General features: G+C 39.5%; 1 protein-coding gene across 2 annotated transcripts in view; it reads left to right on the top strand.

Annotated features, from left to right (window-relative positions):
• gnb1l (guanine nucleotide binding protein (G protein), beta polypeptide 1-like) overlaps positions 1–9,780 on the top strand; it is a 29,181-nt gene extending 19,401 nt beyond the window's left edge. For both annotated transcript variants that reach the window (XM_084114120.1, XM_084114121.1), the window contains exons 6-7: positions 477–686; positions 7,938–9,780. In XM_084114120.1, the coding sequence (XP_083970246.1) occupies positions 477–686; positions 7,938–8,204 (477 nt within the window). In that variant the 3' untranslated portion in view covers positions 8,205–9,780. The remainder of the gene's footprint in view (positions 1–476; positions 687–7,937) is intronic.
• Positions 9,781–13,520: the final 3,740 nt, after the last annotated feature.

Here is a 13,520-nt window from a genome sequence, read left to right as displayed (position 1 = left end):
AATGTTGATTATCCACACTGTTTTAACTAAATTAACACAAGGATGAAATTTAATCATTTTGAATGCAGAAACTGTGCTATTACAGTAATATTCACCAACATATATTTACTAAAATACTTTAAAGGCTATATATGTACAGTATGTATATGTGTATGTATATATGTGTACATACACACACACACACACACACACACACACACACACAGTATGATTGTGTACATTATATACACATATGCATATAATGAAGTGTACAGTGACATGTCCTGTGATTGGCTAAAGGCAGCATCAGATGATTAATGCTGTGGTTCATCAGAGCATGAGCAGTCTGATAACCTCTGATAAACACTGCTGCCATGAGCTTCTGTTTGTCTCTGTTCCTCTCTCTACCTCCCCCTTCAGTATTTCTACACTCCTTTTCTTGGATCTCCATTATTCTCACATGTCCTCACATCTTCTGTTTGTTTCTCTCTATCTAGGCTGATTCTGGTCCAGTTCTGTGTGCCGGGTATGAGGACGGCTCTCTGGTGTTATGGGATGTTTCCCATCGCCGTCCGTTCAGCTGTCTGAAGGCGCATCCTGAGCCAGTCATGTGTCTAGACGTTGATGTATGCAGGCAGAAAGGCATTTCTGGATCTTCAGAGAAGATTCTCCAATCCTGGACATTTGACAACCAGCAAAACCTTCAGGTTAATTTAACATGAACTCAAAACTGAGCCTCTTTACTATCCTCACAAACTTTTCTTATTGAGAACTTTTCGTCAGTGAATGTTTTTTCAGTGAAATTATCAAAGGCCCTGTTTACACCTGGTTTTAAGATGCGTTTTGGTCGATCAGATCACAAGTAGACGAGGGAGACCGATTCCCGTTTACACCTGTTTTTTTTAAATCTGTCTCTTTTGTCCACTTTCAACCACTTCAAGGGGGGGAGGGTCTATGAGAGTGTAAATGTATGGACTTTTTTATATATTTTGATCTAATGGACGCATTAAGCTCACGGAAAAACATAAGGTGAGCATCAGCTTTCGTTTCTGTTCTGATAGCCGCAAAACCACACCGAACAAGGTGAGTGCATGTTAGAAATCAGGAATGGTGAGAGAACTTTGTGCTTGGTACGTTTTTCATCTTCAAACCAAACTTAGGTCGTCTTTAGTCGACAAAGTTTAAATCATGTCTGGCTACTGCGCTTCCCATAATGTTTATGCATTTGGTCAGTAGGCGGAGAGTTGGTGGTCTTTTGTGGCTGTTCGAATGCATTCAAACACATGAGCATCTACACCACAAAAGCAATCCGGTCTAATGCGTTTTCGACTACCTCTGGAAGTGGTCGAAAGTTGACGAGCTTAAAACTTTTAGACCCCGTTTACACCTGTATTTAGCATCATCCACTTGTGATCAGTGCTTGCTACACCTCTAAATTGACTTTCTCTTTTGTCTGATTTCACCAAGGTCTTGTGGACTATTGGTTAATGGTTAAATAGCATTAATGTTAACCAATATGGAAATGGCTATATATGCATTTTTTTAGGATACTGTTGTAAGTAATATAGCCTTTCTAAAACCAAACTTTCCAATAGTTAATGCAGTTATTTAGTTTGAGTTATTTTAATAAAGGACAGCAATAATCACAAATTGCTTTAAATTTCGAAAAGAAGCGTTAGCATTGGGATACGTCGAGATGCTCTCAAAGGTGAACTTGACCTTCAGCCTCAAAGTTCGGTCAAAAAGCCCTCTCAAAATTTGATTGCATCAATATTTTAACAGGGTATTTTAGTCCTCCCCTTTTGACTGCAAACTCACATTCTGTTACAGGGCATCCACTTTTCAGGTCCATGTTCTTGTTTTTTTGGTAAACATTTAGTTTCACTTTAAAAAGTTACATTAAGTAAAATGGGTTGCGAATGCCTTTTCAGTTGCAAAATGATAATCATAGCAATGTTTTGTCATTTCTTTGTCTTTTGTAGATAAGAAACAAGGATGCCAACAGTTTAACCCATTTAGTGTTAGCTATTTTTGGTCATTTAATAGTAAACTGCCATCTATCCAATTAGCAACTGGTTGTTCAGTTCGGTTCTCTACAAAGATTTAATTAAAATTCAAACTGTAAATAATCAAACAAGGCGTGTGCAGAACGATTTAAGGCTGAAATACACTACATGAGTTTTAAAATCTGCCCAGATTTTAAAACACTAGGCATCATGCACTTGCCAGCTTTGGTTACAGAGGAAAACAGGGCTTCATACACTAAACAACTCAGGCTCATAAGCTGCTTTTTGCACAAAAAACCTGTAAGGAATGGTTCCAGTTATATTTCCACTTGAGCTTGGTTCAGCACGGCACGATTACAAACCGTTCTCGGCCCTGAATTCTCAGCACGGTTGGCTAAATATGTCAACTCCGACTGCTCAACATCTGACTGCCGCAGACCTTCTGCAACTATTGCCAGCTCGTCCAGCATGCAAATCGCGGCAAATATCTGAACAAATGTTGTGTAGTGAATTCCAGCCTTTAGTAGTGGACAGTGAACAGTATTGAGGAGTGTATTTAGCAGGGGTGTGTACGTGGCCATGTAGACACACACCTCCTGGTACACTTGGAAAGTATTTGGCTTGAATTTGAAGTTTCCTCATGTCTGTTATATAATAAATCAGTCTCTTTTACTTTAGATTGGCAACTCTCTGCTACGCTCTGATGTCATACTGTAGTTCTAGGCCAGATTTTCCCCGTGACAAAAACATCTCTTCTCCCACAATACTGTGCGCACACAAACGCTTTTATATTTATATTTACACAGCATTCTTAAAAAATGAGCACACACCAGAGCCGTGTTTTATCTTGCATAACACTTTACTCATCTGAAAGGTAATGCCTCATTAGCGGTCATATTCTCTGCTGATTTGAGGGTCTTACAGATTCAATATTTCATATTCGGCTAGAAAATCTGTGTGAAAAAGCTCTGATATACAACACTCCAGTCCTGCGCATGGATTGTTATTCTTTCCAGTGCCTTTTACACATGAATGGGTGAATTAGAAATATTCCCAAACCTTCCTCTCTATTTTGTCTAGCACGCAAAATGTATTTGCAGTAATAAGCGTTTATTCACAAAATAGGATCTGTATCGACGGTTCAGTTTATTTTGCACGTCGAAAAAAAATTGATTTAAAATGTAATTCTTGGCGGAGAGGGCCTAAAAAAAGAGGAGCTCGGAAAAGGAGTCTGCCGGGGCTTTTAAATTACCCCGAAGTGCAGCGCAGTGTGACGTCCAGACAGCCGCTGCGAGCTCTTCCCACAGGAGTATTTTTGTGTGGCGGTAGAGCTGGGGGTATCTGCCGGGTGGCTGCTCCTCTCGCTCGCCCCGCTTGACGAACGACCCGCGAGAGGTAATAAAAACATCAAAACCCCGCAGGCTGCTAACCAAACAAAAAACACATCTGCAATAAAAGGAACAGTAGTTCACAGTGGGAGGCTCTACGAAAGGCTGAGAAGAGATGAAGCAACAGGGTCTTACACCGTCCGACCTTAACATGCTGCCGAAAAGCGCACGCTGCGGAAAACGCTAACACTATCAGCATCATTCGTTTTCTTTTCTTTTTTTCTTTCATTGGTTTCTGTCAAAGTTTGAATTTTGAAGAAAATTATAATTTTGTCAGTTTTACTCTGACTTAGATGCTAAAATGGTATCTAATTTTAGTTGTTAAAAATAGAATTTTAGTTTGAGAGAGTGCAAAATTTGACCAAATATTTTATTAATTATTTACATGTTATTAATGTTTAAAGCTTAAAGTATAATTTAACCAAAAAAATAATAATTTCATCATTTACTCAACCTCATTTTGTGCAGATGCAAGTGAAGTTACATTTACGGTGTGTATACCTTTAAAGTTTGCCATCAGTATCAAATATATTCAGTCTTAGTGGGCATAAGAGATTTCTTGTAAAAACATTAAAATATCATACCGACTCCAAACTTTTGAAAGGTAGTGTGTCTCTGATTAATCTCATATCTGTATAGGATGCATTTGGGTGAATTGATAGCAAACCGCTTCATTTTACTGGAGTTTATTCGGTGTCAAGCGGGTCAATTCCTGAAAATATTCTCTACTATTGGATTGTTTTAGACAGTCATATATTCCTTTGGATCAAAAAACAAACAAACATTAATGCAGTGTTAATATAGTGTTGTGTTATTTTTGTCTCGTCCCATTTCTTGCAACAGTAAAAAAAATATATATATTGTCATGAAGAGCATTTTTCGTCTACCGTCGTTATCGTTGTGAAATAGAAAAATAAATTGATTAGTAAATGTGTAGATAAGAAACCTTTCAGTTTCATCATTTTGCAGAGAAGTGTTCTGTAATATGATGTATGTGAGCTGAAGAAAGGGTTGCGGTTTTTATCAAGCAAAGATAAACAGTGGTTCGCCTGGGGTGGCCCGCCGTTCCACACTCGCTCATGGATATGATAGCCGTGGTGGTGGAATTCAGCAGCCGCATCTGTCACACAGGCTTGACTAAGAGTGATTACGCTTGCGTATCGCTTTGCATGTGTGATCCCAACAGTGTGTGTGATGGCAAAGGCAAGACGTTTGTTGATCAAGATTTGGCTATGGGTGGTTGTCTGCGCTCCTGACTATTGACAGATGTAGATGGACAAGATTTTAGAGGGTGAGGCAGAGATGGTTGCTGTATGTGTGTAAAGATTACTGCAAATCAAGCATGGCTGTCTGTGCATGCTGTTGGAGACGTGCTGACAGCACTCACAGGTGGATCTCCACATCTCTTCATATTCAATACCTACATTCCTACCGCTCCTCTCAATTAAACAGCCCTCCCTCCTACTACCCGTCCTGCACCACACCAGGCTCCGTGCTTCAAGTATCCAGCATCTGTCAGCACTCAACTGCCCTATCAAGGGGTGTCTTGGAATGAGGAAGCAGGATGCTTTGTGAATTCCTTTGCTTTCGTCAATAATATTAGGTATTGATTTCCCTTTTTTCATGCTCTTGTGCTAACATGTTTTTTTGTTCAGGTGTCCACTAGGTGTAATGCCCAATTGAGAGGTGCATGTTAAAAAAAAAACGCGATTAAAAGCGAAAGGAGTGTGTTGTAAAGCGCTGTCGCCGGAAAATGCAAACACACCCCTCATCTGTACTGGATTGTCAGGCTCAAGTGGACAAGTGATGATAACTGGTTTCAGTGGATCAGTGTGAAGTCAGTTGAGTCTGCCAAGTCCATGCTGGAGAAAGCAACATACTGTGCTTTGAACATCCCGTTCCGTTGCTGCCAAAAATCGTTCGCACTTAGCTTTTTAATTGGCTGTGCAACCAAGTGCGCTGTGAGTCATCGTGCACCCGTGTCCCATTGCATTGCTTCCAAAAATGATCAAGGTTAACTTTCTTTAAAATAAAGTGCTACAGGAATTCCGTGTTTTTGTAGGCCAAGCCGGAAGTTAGCATCACCATGGTTCCCTCGACAAAAAGCCAATAGGATTTCTTTGAATTTTCGATAATAAAAAAAGGTGACCAACGAATTTTAAGATTCTTACATGTTTAATATTCATAAACAAACCCAACTTTAATGAAGCCTAAATTCAATCGCCAGAAGGAAAGAGCTAAGGTTAGGCTTTAAAGTACTACCCCATGTTTGCATAACTTCAACACTACCAACACTAAGCTTCTGACAACTTTCCGTCTTTATTTAAAATCTACAAGTTGGAAAGTTTGAGTTAGAATTGTGTGTAAGAGCCTGAGTATAAACACAACGTGGCTGTGGAAGCAGACTAGTGAGTAGATGAAAGTCCCATTTAGCTAACTTGTTAGCAAATGTCTTTTTCAAGACACATAAAACATAGTAAACTATTGACTTTGGGACGATTGAACTAGAAGTGCAAAAATTCTATTTCTTTTCTGGGTTTTAGGACTCATTCCTGTGACGATTTATTGGTCTTGATGTAGTATAACCAAGTAGATGTGTTGTCCTCCAGTCCACCATTGGGCCTAAGGCAAGGTTTTGAGGTTTGTTTTTGGTTAATCGTCAACAGGACTAGCATATGTGTGTACGTTGCGTGCATAGATCCGTTTGCTATGTATACCCCATCAGGAATCAATAATCCTACAGAGAAATGAAGGATAGTTCATAAAGACTGACCTCTTTGATGTCTGTAAGTTCATTGTAGAGGATCTAAACCCATGGAGAATAGATTCCATAAATGAAAGCTAATGATATGACATTTCTCAGACTCTAAAGGCTGTGTTTGGTATGAATGCTTCCATATTGAATTTGAACGAGATTGAGTATGGGGTAGACACACCATTTAAATTCTGCATTTGTGTGAAAAAGCCATAGCCAGCCGTGCTAATTTAGCAAGACTCTTGGAGTAAACAAAAGAACTTCTGTTTTTAAACTCCCTGGAATAGTGAAAGTTGTAGGAAAATTCAGTTCATACGATTATCGTTCAAAAACGAAAGTGTGGCAATCTGTAAATCATGGTTTTCTAATGGTTATTTCATGATACAGGCCTCGCAGCTCACTTTATAAACACCCATTTACCTTTTTTATCGCTTTGCTGTGACCTCTTAATTAAATTAATGTATTTTCCTGACACAAACTATGGGAAGCATAACAAACACAGATAGACACATTAACCCATCATTATCAACTCTGTAATATGGACCAGATGGGCGTTTAGTTCAGGCATACCAACCTCGGCTCGGAGCGATTCATCTTTCTCCCCCGTCCCTCTTGGCCGCAGCACGCAAACCCGTCTTTCTCCTTTTCCCTTTGTGGGAAAGTTTCTGCTCGCAGGTGACATCATTACCATTCTCCAAAATTTTTAATTTGGACTATAATGCGAGTTGATTTCAGATATGAACAAAAGTAATGCTAGAGTCTTGTTTTTGCTTCACTGTTAAAGAATAATGTTAGGGACGGTTTTCCCGGTGCATTCTTCTATCCGCTTGGGTCAGGAATACCTGACTGGCTTATATCTTCCACATGCAGGAGTGACTGGCTCTGATTTTCCAGGCAGAAACAGGAGCACGCCGACAAATTCTTCACTGTCTTCTCCCGCATGAGAGCCATTAGTCTCTCTGGACACCGCTTATGAAGTCAATTTTACGCTGTCCAGTTCGATTCCAGCTTCGGGACCAGATGCATCCCGTGGAGAGACGGCTCGTACGCTCGCGCACACACACTTAGAACACGTGTGTGCTTTTCTCCAGGAAATACCTTGAACGTCCTTAAAGGAGAGGGGCCGAAGATAATGAGCTCTCGGTAATACTTTATATGTCACATTGTTGCCCATTACCGAGATTTATCTGGTCTCCTGGCCACTGTAGATCACAGAGAGCAAGGGAAGGTAATCTTTAGCCAGAGTTTGCTTCCCTTGCACTGTTGACCAGACCTTTCAATGCAAATGTAATTCACCAGAGATTGTTAAAACAACAAGGCCTTCACAAACAAAGATTTCAGCGAAAACAGTCCTCGCACGGTGACAAAGGTAACTCACCCCACCTCCAACGCCTCTTGCTCCAAGCCAAATAGTCATGCGCGTAGCGTTTTGCTCGTGCTCGAATGTTTTACGGCCGATGATTGAGGCGCTGGAGTCGCGCACGGATTTCCTCTGCCAGGTTCAACAGCTATTTAGCCGTTCATTTGCGGCTCAATCATCAGATCAGCCAAAGGTGGCTGGTGGGGAATCGCTCTCGCGCTCTGCCCCATTCTTTTTACGGATCTAAATTTGCTCTTGCTCAGGTCATTAAACAACAAGCTCATTTGTGTCTGGTAAATAGTTTATGCGTCGTGCATTTCAACTCTAATCCTTTCTACCCGCCTGAGACGGAAAAGCGTGAACTCCAATGGGGCCGTTTGTTAATTAAAGTCCTGCATTTGTCTATTGCGGCTCATTTGGATTAATGTCTGACTTGTGTTCCCTTGCAGATGCACGACTCCATTCAGATGACCAATCCTGGGGTCTCCCAGCTGCGTATCCGTGCCGACGGCAAGATCCTAGCAACGGCGGGCTGGGACAACAACATCAGAGTGTTTGGCTTGAAGAAACTGAAGCCACTGGCTGTTCTGCAACATCATACTGACGTGGTGAATAGTGTGGCCTTCTCAGACCATCAGGACCCCCCACAGAGACTTTTGGCCGCAGGGTCTAAGGACCAGCGGATCAGTGTGTGGTCTATATATAGCAAAAGTTGAGGCCCACTTTACCATTTCCTTCAAACTGATTGTTGCAAATTACTCTGACTTTATTTACATACTTGAACGTGGTGCTAATATATTTTTCTTTGAATGAACGCGCCTAAATTAGTGGCTGACTGCCATTCGGAGGTGGAGCTTCAACACCATCACATTTAGCAAGACGTTCAGCAGTGTTTGCCGCTATTGACGCGTCCACGTGAACGAGTTCCTATTGGTGAAATGCTCAAGCAAAAGCAGCTTATATAAACACACTCCATCACCGTGTTTTGTTGCAGTTTGCCACAATGGCAAATAGTTATTTAAACGCGTTTTATTGTCAAAGGCAGAGCTTAAACCGTCCTCTCCGATATGTTTGCTTTACCCCAGGTTGATGTGCTATACTAGGCGTATTTGCTCTTGAAGTCGCACCTGAGCGGCAAAGTAATCCAGCGCTGTTTTTCTAAATCTGCCTCTGAGTTTAAGATTGCCCTCTGGACTGACCTGCATACATCACACAGGGTTAATCACAAGGGCTCAGGCTTCACAGACAGGCCTGTTTGTTAGAAAGATTCATTGAGCAAGTTTCGTTTCGTTCTTCCTTTAAGCTCATGAGCTGATGAAGGCGGCTCTATTTTCAGCCTAAAGACAAGGCTGACCTCTGTGTTCGGATGTGGCTAAAAGACAAACTAGTCGTTTTTGTATTTATTGCTTTTGCTCTGCGAAAACGGGACGGCTCACTCAGCAAAGTAGTTTGCACTTTTTGTTTTTGTTTTCTTTTTCTTTTCTTTTCTATGTGTGTGTGTTGGTGTATAAAGACTTGAAGTAACACATTAGGAAAACTGATATCTAGTATTGTTTACACTATTTGTAAATGAGGTTCTTAAAGGGATAGTTTACCCAAAAATGAAAATTGTCACCATTTATTCACCCTCGTGTTGTTCCAAACCTGTATGGATTTCTTCTGAACACAAAAGAAGATATTTTGAAGAATGTCAGTAGCCATTGACTTCCATAGTATTTTCCCCATACTATGGACGTCAATGAGGTTCATCAACTGTTTGGTTTTCATTTTTGAAATAAATTTTAAGTAGGTATAATCAATTCCAACCAACCAAAGTATAACTCATAGCCAATTCTTATTCAGACCCAGTTCCATTAAAAATATATATTTTAATCACTTTTGATTCTGTTACCAGTTTTCAAATGAATTACTCTTATGAACTGATTATTTTTTGGTGAATCAAACATGACCAGTGTAGTTTGATTCCTTAATGAATGACCTTTTAATGATTTGCTGTGAAAAGTCATTAAAAGTTTTTTTTTTTTTTTAAAGATATCTAATTGATTTGATTTCTTATTTGTTATACATGTTTTTGCAATTATTTGTTAACTCTGGCTATACTGAAGACAGTAAATGCGATAAATATTGCATTACTTTCTTCCAAATGTTTCTAACTGAAAAAAATGAAAATAATCATTAATAGAACAGTTAAACAACCTGAATTATCACTCGGAACCAGAATCAATGCAATCCTTACGATTACTATCTCTATTCTTACCGTGTTCTTCAGTGAAAAAAATAATAAAGATTCATACAAAAACTGTTGGTTTTCATATTTAGACGATAAACATGGTATTTGGAAACTCAACTGATTATTTAAAGCAGACATGAATATTAGGTGACTAACATGCAGAGAGTTTGAAGGTGAATATTTTTGTCAGCGTATATGCGGTAATAATAGCCATCCATGGTACTAAGCTAAGTGGGATATCATGAGTCTCAGAGCGATGGCGGTGGAACTTCAAACGGCCCACAGCCGTCCTGCCCCATAAAGCACGTGTCTCTAGGGACGTACCCAGACTGGAATATCTCATCAGACGGTACAGGAAGCTCGGGGAACTTGGAGGCCATCCTTTTAAAGGAAAAACAACAGCGGGCGAGTCGCCGGTCGCAGAGGAAGACAAAACAGTTCATTTCACAGTCCGCCTGGTCATTAGCCTTCTCCTTGTCATCTGTGGACCCTCACGCACCTTTGTCCATGACCTCTGTAGAGCTTGTCCGATTGGTAATCACTTCCTACTTTTGTAGACTTGGTGGGGGGGCACAACAAAGCCATGCCAGGGGTGCCTTCCATCCGTTCTGTGAATAAGCACATGAGTGTCTATTGCTGGAGATTTCAGCTTATACCTCCCAAGTCAATAATAGATCACTTAAGCAGTCAGTATAAGCAGAACCTCGACATGGGCCACTGACAAAAACCTGCGGCTCACTGAACAACAGACACACGCCTGTCTATAGCATGAGGGGTCAGAGGTCATCTGACCATTCTAGCAGCTTAAACAAACTCATAGTCCCCCCATAACAGACTCTACATGGCATGTTTTGCTGGTTTAAATATACTCTGGGTTCTTAGGTAAGACTGGATGAATGGATGTTAGTTTTTGGAAACAAATAATAATCCCAGGTAATCACAGTCTGAGGAAATGGCCCTTTGAATGAGAGAAACTCAACACTGGTTGTGTTATAGTAAATTATTTATAAGTTGGCAAGCTCAGTCGGAATGAAACGATTTCTGTTGTCTGAGATAAGCACGGGGTGATTTGTTTTTATATGCAGCGTTGACAAATGGAACACAAATTCGCTGGAAGAAACGCGGGAAAATGTGAAACACGTGCACGGCTGTAGGTAAACATCTTTGCAGGGTTGGTCCACCTTAATATCTATTTTTTTTTTTTTTTTTTTTTTAGAAGAGCTGTCTTTGGACGTGCCAAGCAAGAACAATTTACACAAAAGATAGGCTTGTCACAACAGATGTTCCAGATGCGACCCTGTGTCAGATGATTTCCAGTTATTTTTTCTTTAGCCCATAGTATGATGTTTAACTGAGTTTTTAGTTAGTCGTCTGATAAGAAATGTCCATATGTGGTGAGTTACACCCTTGCAAGCTTTCAACATGGACTAATATATAAAACAACATTTATACAATAAAATGTAGGCCTATTTAAAAATGTTCTACTAATGTTTCTAATCAGCTGATTCATTGCGTCTCTCCGTATATAGCCTACACAAAAGATAGATTTGGACAATCGTTACAACTGCATGATGAATCCAGAACATGGCAGAAGACATAAAGGTACAGTTAAATGAGAAACTGGGTCAACATTTATTTGGCATAATGCAATAATGTTCATTGGGAAATGTAAGCATGTTTTATTTTAGGCTCTGGATGGCTGAGATTCCTTGTGCCAGAAAAGGTTACAAACCCGGAAAATGCAAAGGTGGATGATAGGCTCTCGCGCTTTAGGATTTGTATATTGATTTCTATAGCCTGTTTTCATATAGCCTATTGCGTTTTTTAAGCAGGCGTCACTTCTGTAATATTGTTTTATATCCAGTTCTGACTGTACAACTATGTCATTTTATCTCCGCACGTCGTGAGATCGATAATAAAGGCTTAATTCGATAATGTTATCGAGGTTAAGAGCATGGAATAGGCTAGGCCTACTGAAATATAGCTAAGGCCTGCATGTTATTATTATTATTTTTTTTATGTAGGCTTTTACTTCTTTTAATTTTGTGTCTTTGCATGGAAATACTAGGCTATTATCCAAGTTTGGGGAAAAAAACAATTAATGACATTTTTTTTTATCTAAGATAGGCTATCCAATTAATTAAGATAGCCTACTGGATTTAAGTTTTTGCAAACCACTTTTTTGGGGGGCGATTTTTGAATTTAAATAGTTATTTTAAATTATCCATTTGTATAAACGCATTGCTATTTAATTATTAGCCTACGTTAACACGTTTCTTTTAAAATGAATTATATTATGATCTAATTTAATCTAAATAGGACTAAATTATTTACCTCAGTTTAAGAAAATTTATGGATATACACATACCCATACACATACAAAATTTAGCAATTTTACTTTCTTCTTTTTTAGCAATGTTGAATTTGTAGCATTAAAATGCTGAAACACCCCTGTTTTTAAACTTAAAATTAAGTAATTAAATTATGTGAGTAATTATGTGTTGTACACATAATTAATCGTATATGTCTCTCTCTCTCTCTCTCTCTCTCTCTCTCTCTCTGTGTGTGTGTGTGTGTGTGTGTGTGTGTGTGTGTGTGTGTGTGTGTGTGTGTGTGTGTTTTCGAGGCGCAGGTATTTCCTCTATACTATAGGATCAAACAGTGTTTCAATGCTGAACTTCGCACGCATCATGTTTAAACTTCAAAGACGGATACAATGTTCGGTGCATTCGGCCCATAAATAATGATCATTTTTAAAAGCGGTCATTGTTGGAAACAGCCGTCAGTCGTCATTCATGCAGGTACAGACTGCGCGACCGAGGGCCCCAGTCGGCCCCTCTCATCAAGGCGAAGCGCTACCAGAGAAAACACAGATGGGTAGACCCCTGACGGAAGAGCCATGGGTCCGGGTGTCCCAGTCTTCCTGATGGGCCAAACTCATTACCTCTAGCCGGGAACAGGCTCACGCGAAGGGAGGCACAATCCTCCAAACGGGCTCTTCCGGCCCCAAATGTACTAGGGAAATAACACGTAGCCTACGCTTCACTTCACAATGAACGGATTGTTAAAAAATATTTAATTACAAATTAGTATCAATATTATAGACTTTATGAAGAACTATAATCATCTTTGTCAATACGTGTTTGTTGTGAGATTAAATAGCCTATATAGGCCTATCAAATATATATATTTTTTAAATAGCCTAATATCTACATTTATTTTATTTAAAAAAGAGAGAGAGAGTCAGAAGAACATTCCATTTTAAATGTTTAATTTATTTATATTACTAATGTAATTCGGCTAGAAATAGAAATACATTTATAATGACATTAATAATGCTATTTGGAAACATGCATAACATGCGCAATAATGAAATTCTCGTTCGCGTTTAAAGTTTTTCATTGCTCTTGTTTTTCCTTCATTCATTTTTTTCCGTTTTAACGGTCCCCACTACATCGCTGGTCCCAGTGCATCGAGTTGTTACCACAAACAAAAAATTATACGACCAATTAGTCGTCGCTCAAATGGCTGGAAACATTGTTTAACCTTTGATACTTCAGAAAGTCGTTAGCTGTCAGAGGTCAAATGGTGTGCAAGCGTTTCTTTCCTCTACCATGGGATTACCTAAATCACTGTGTACAGAGAAACAGTGGATATACTGCCAAGCGCGGTTTGCCGCATAGGTGAATCTAGTTCAATAACGGTTCACTTTTATTTACAGTGGAATTACAGAAATACTGAGCAGTATCATCTAGGGTTTAATATCCTTCTTATTTTGTGCATTTCTTTTCTTTTTGTAAAT

The sequence above is a fragment of the Abramis brama genome (assembly GCF_963993115.1).
Source record: "Abramis brama genome assembly, chromosome: 5".
In the NCBI taxonomy this organism is placed as follows: domain Eukaryota; kingdom Metazoa; phylum Chordata; class Actinopteri; order Cypriniformes; family Leuciscidae; genus Abramis; species Abramis brama.
The sequence above is the reverse complement of the archived record's forward strand: the minus strand, read 5'-3'. Positions and strand labels throughout refer to the sequence as shown.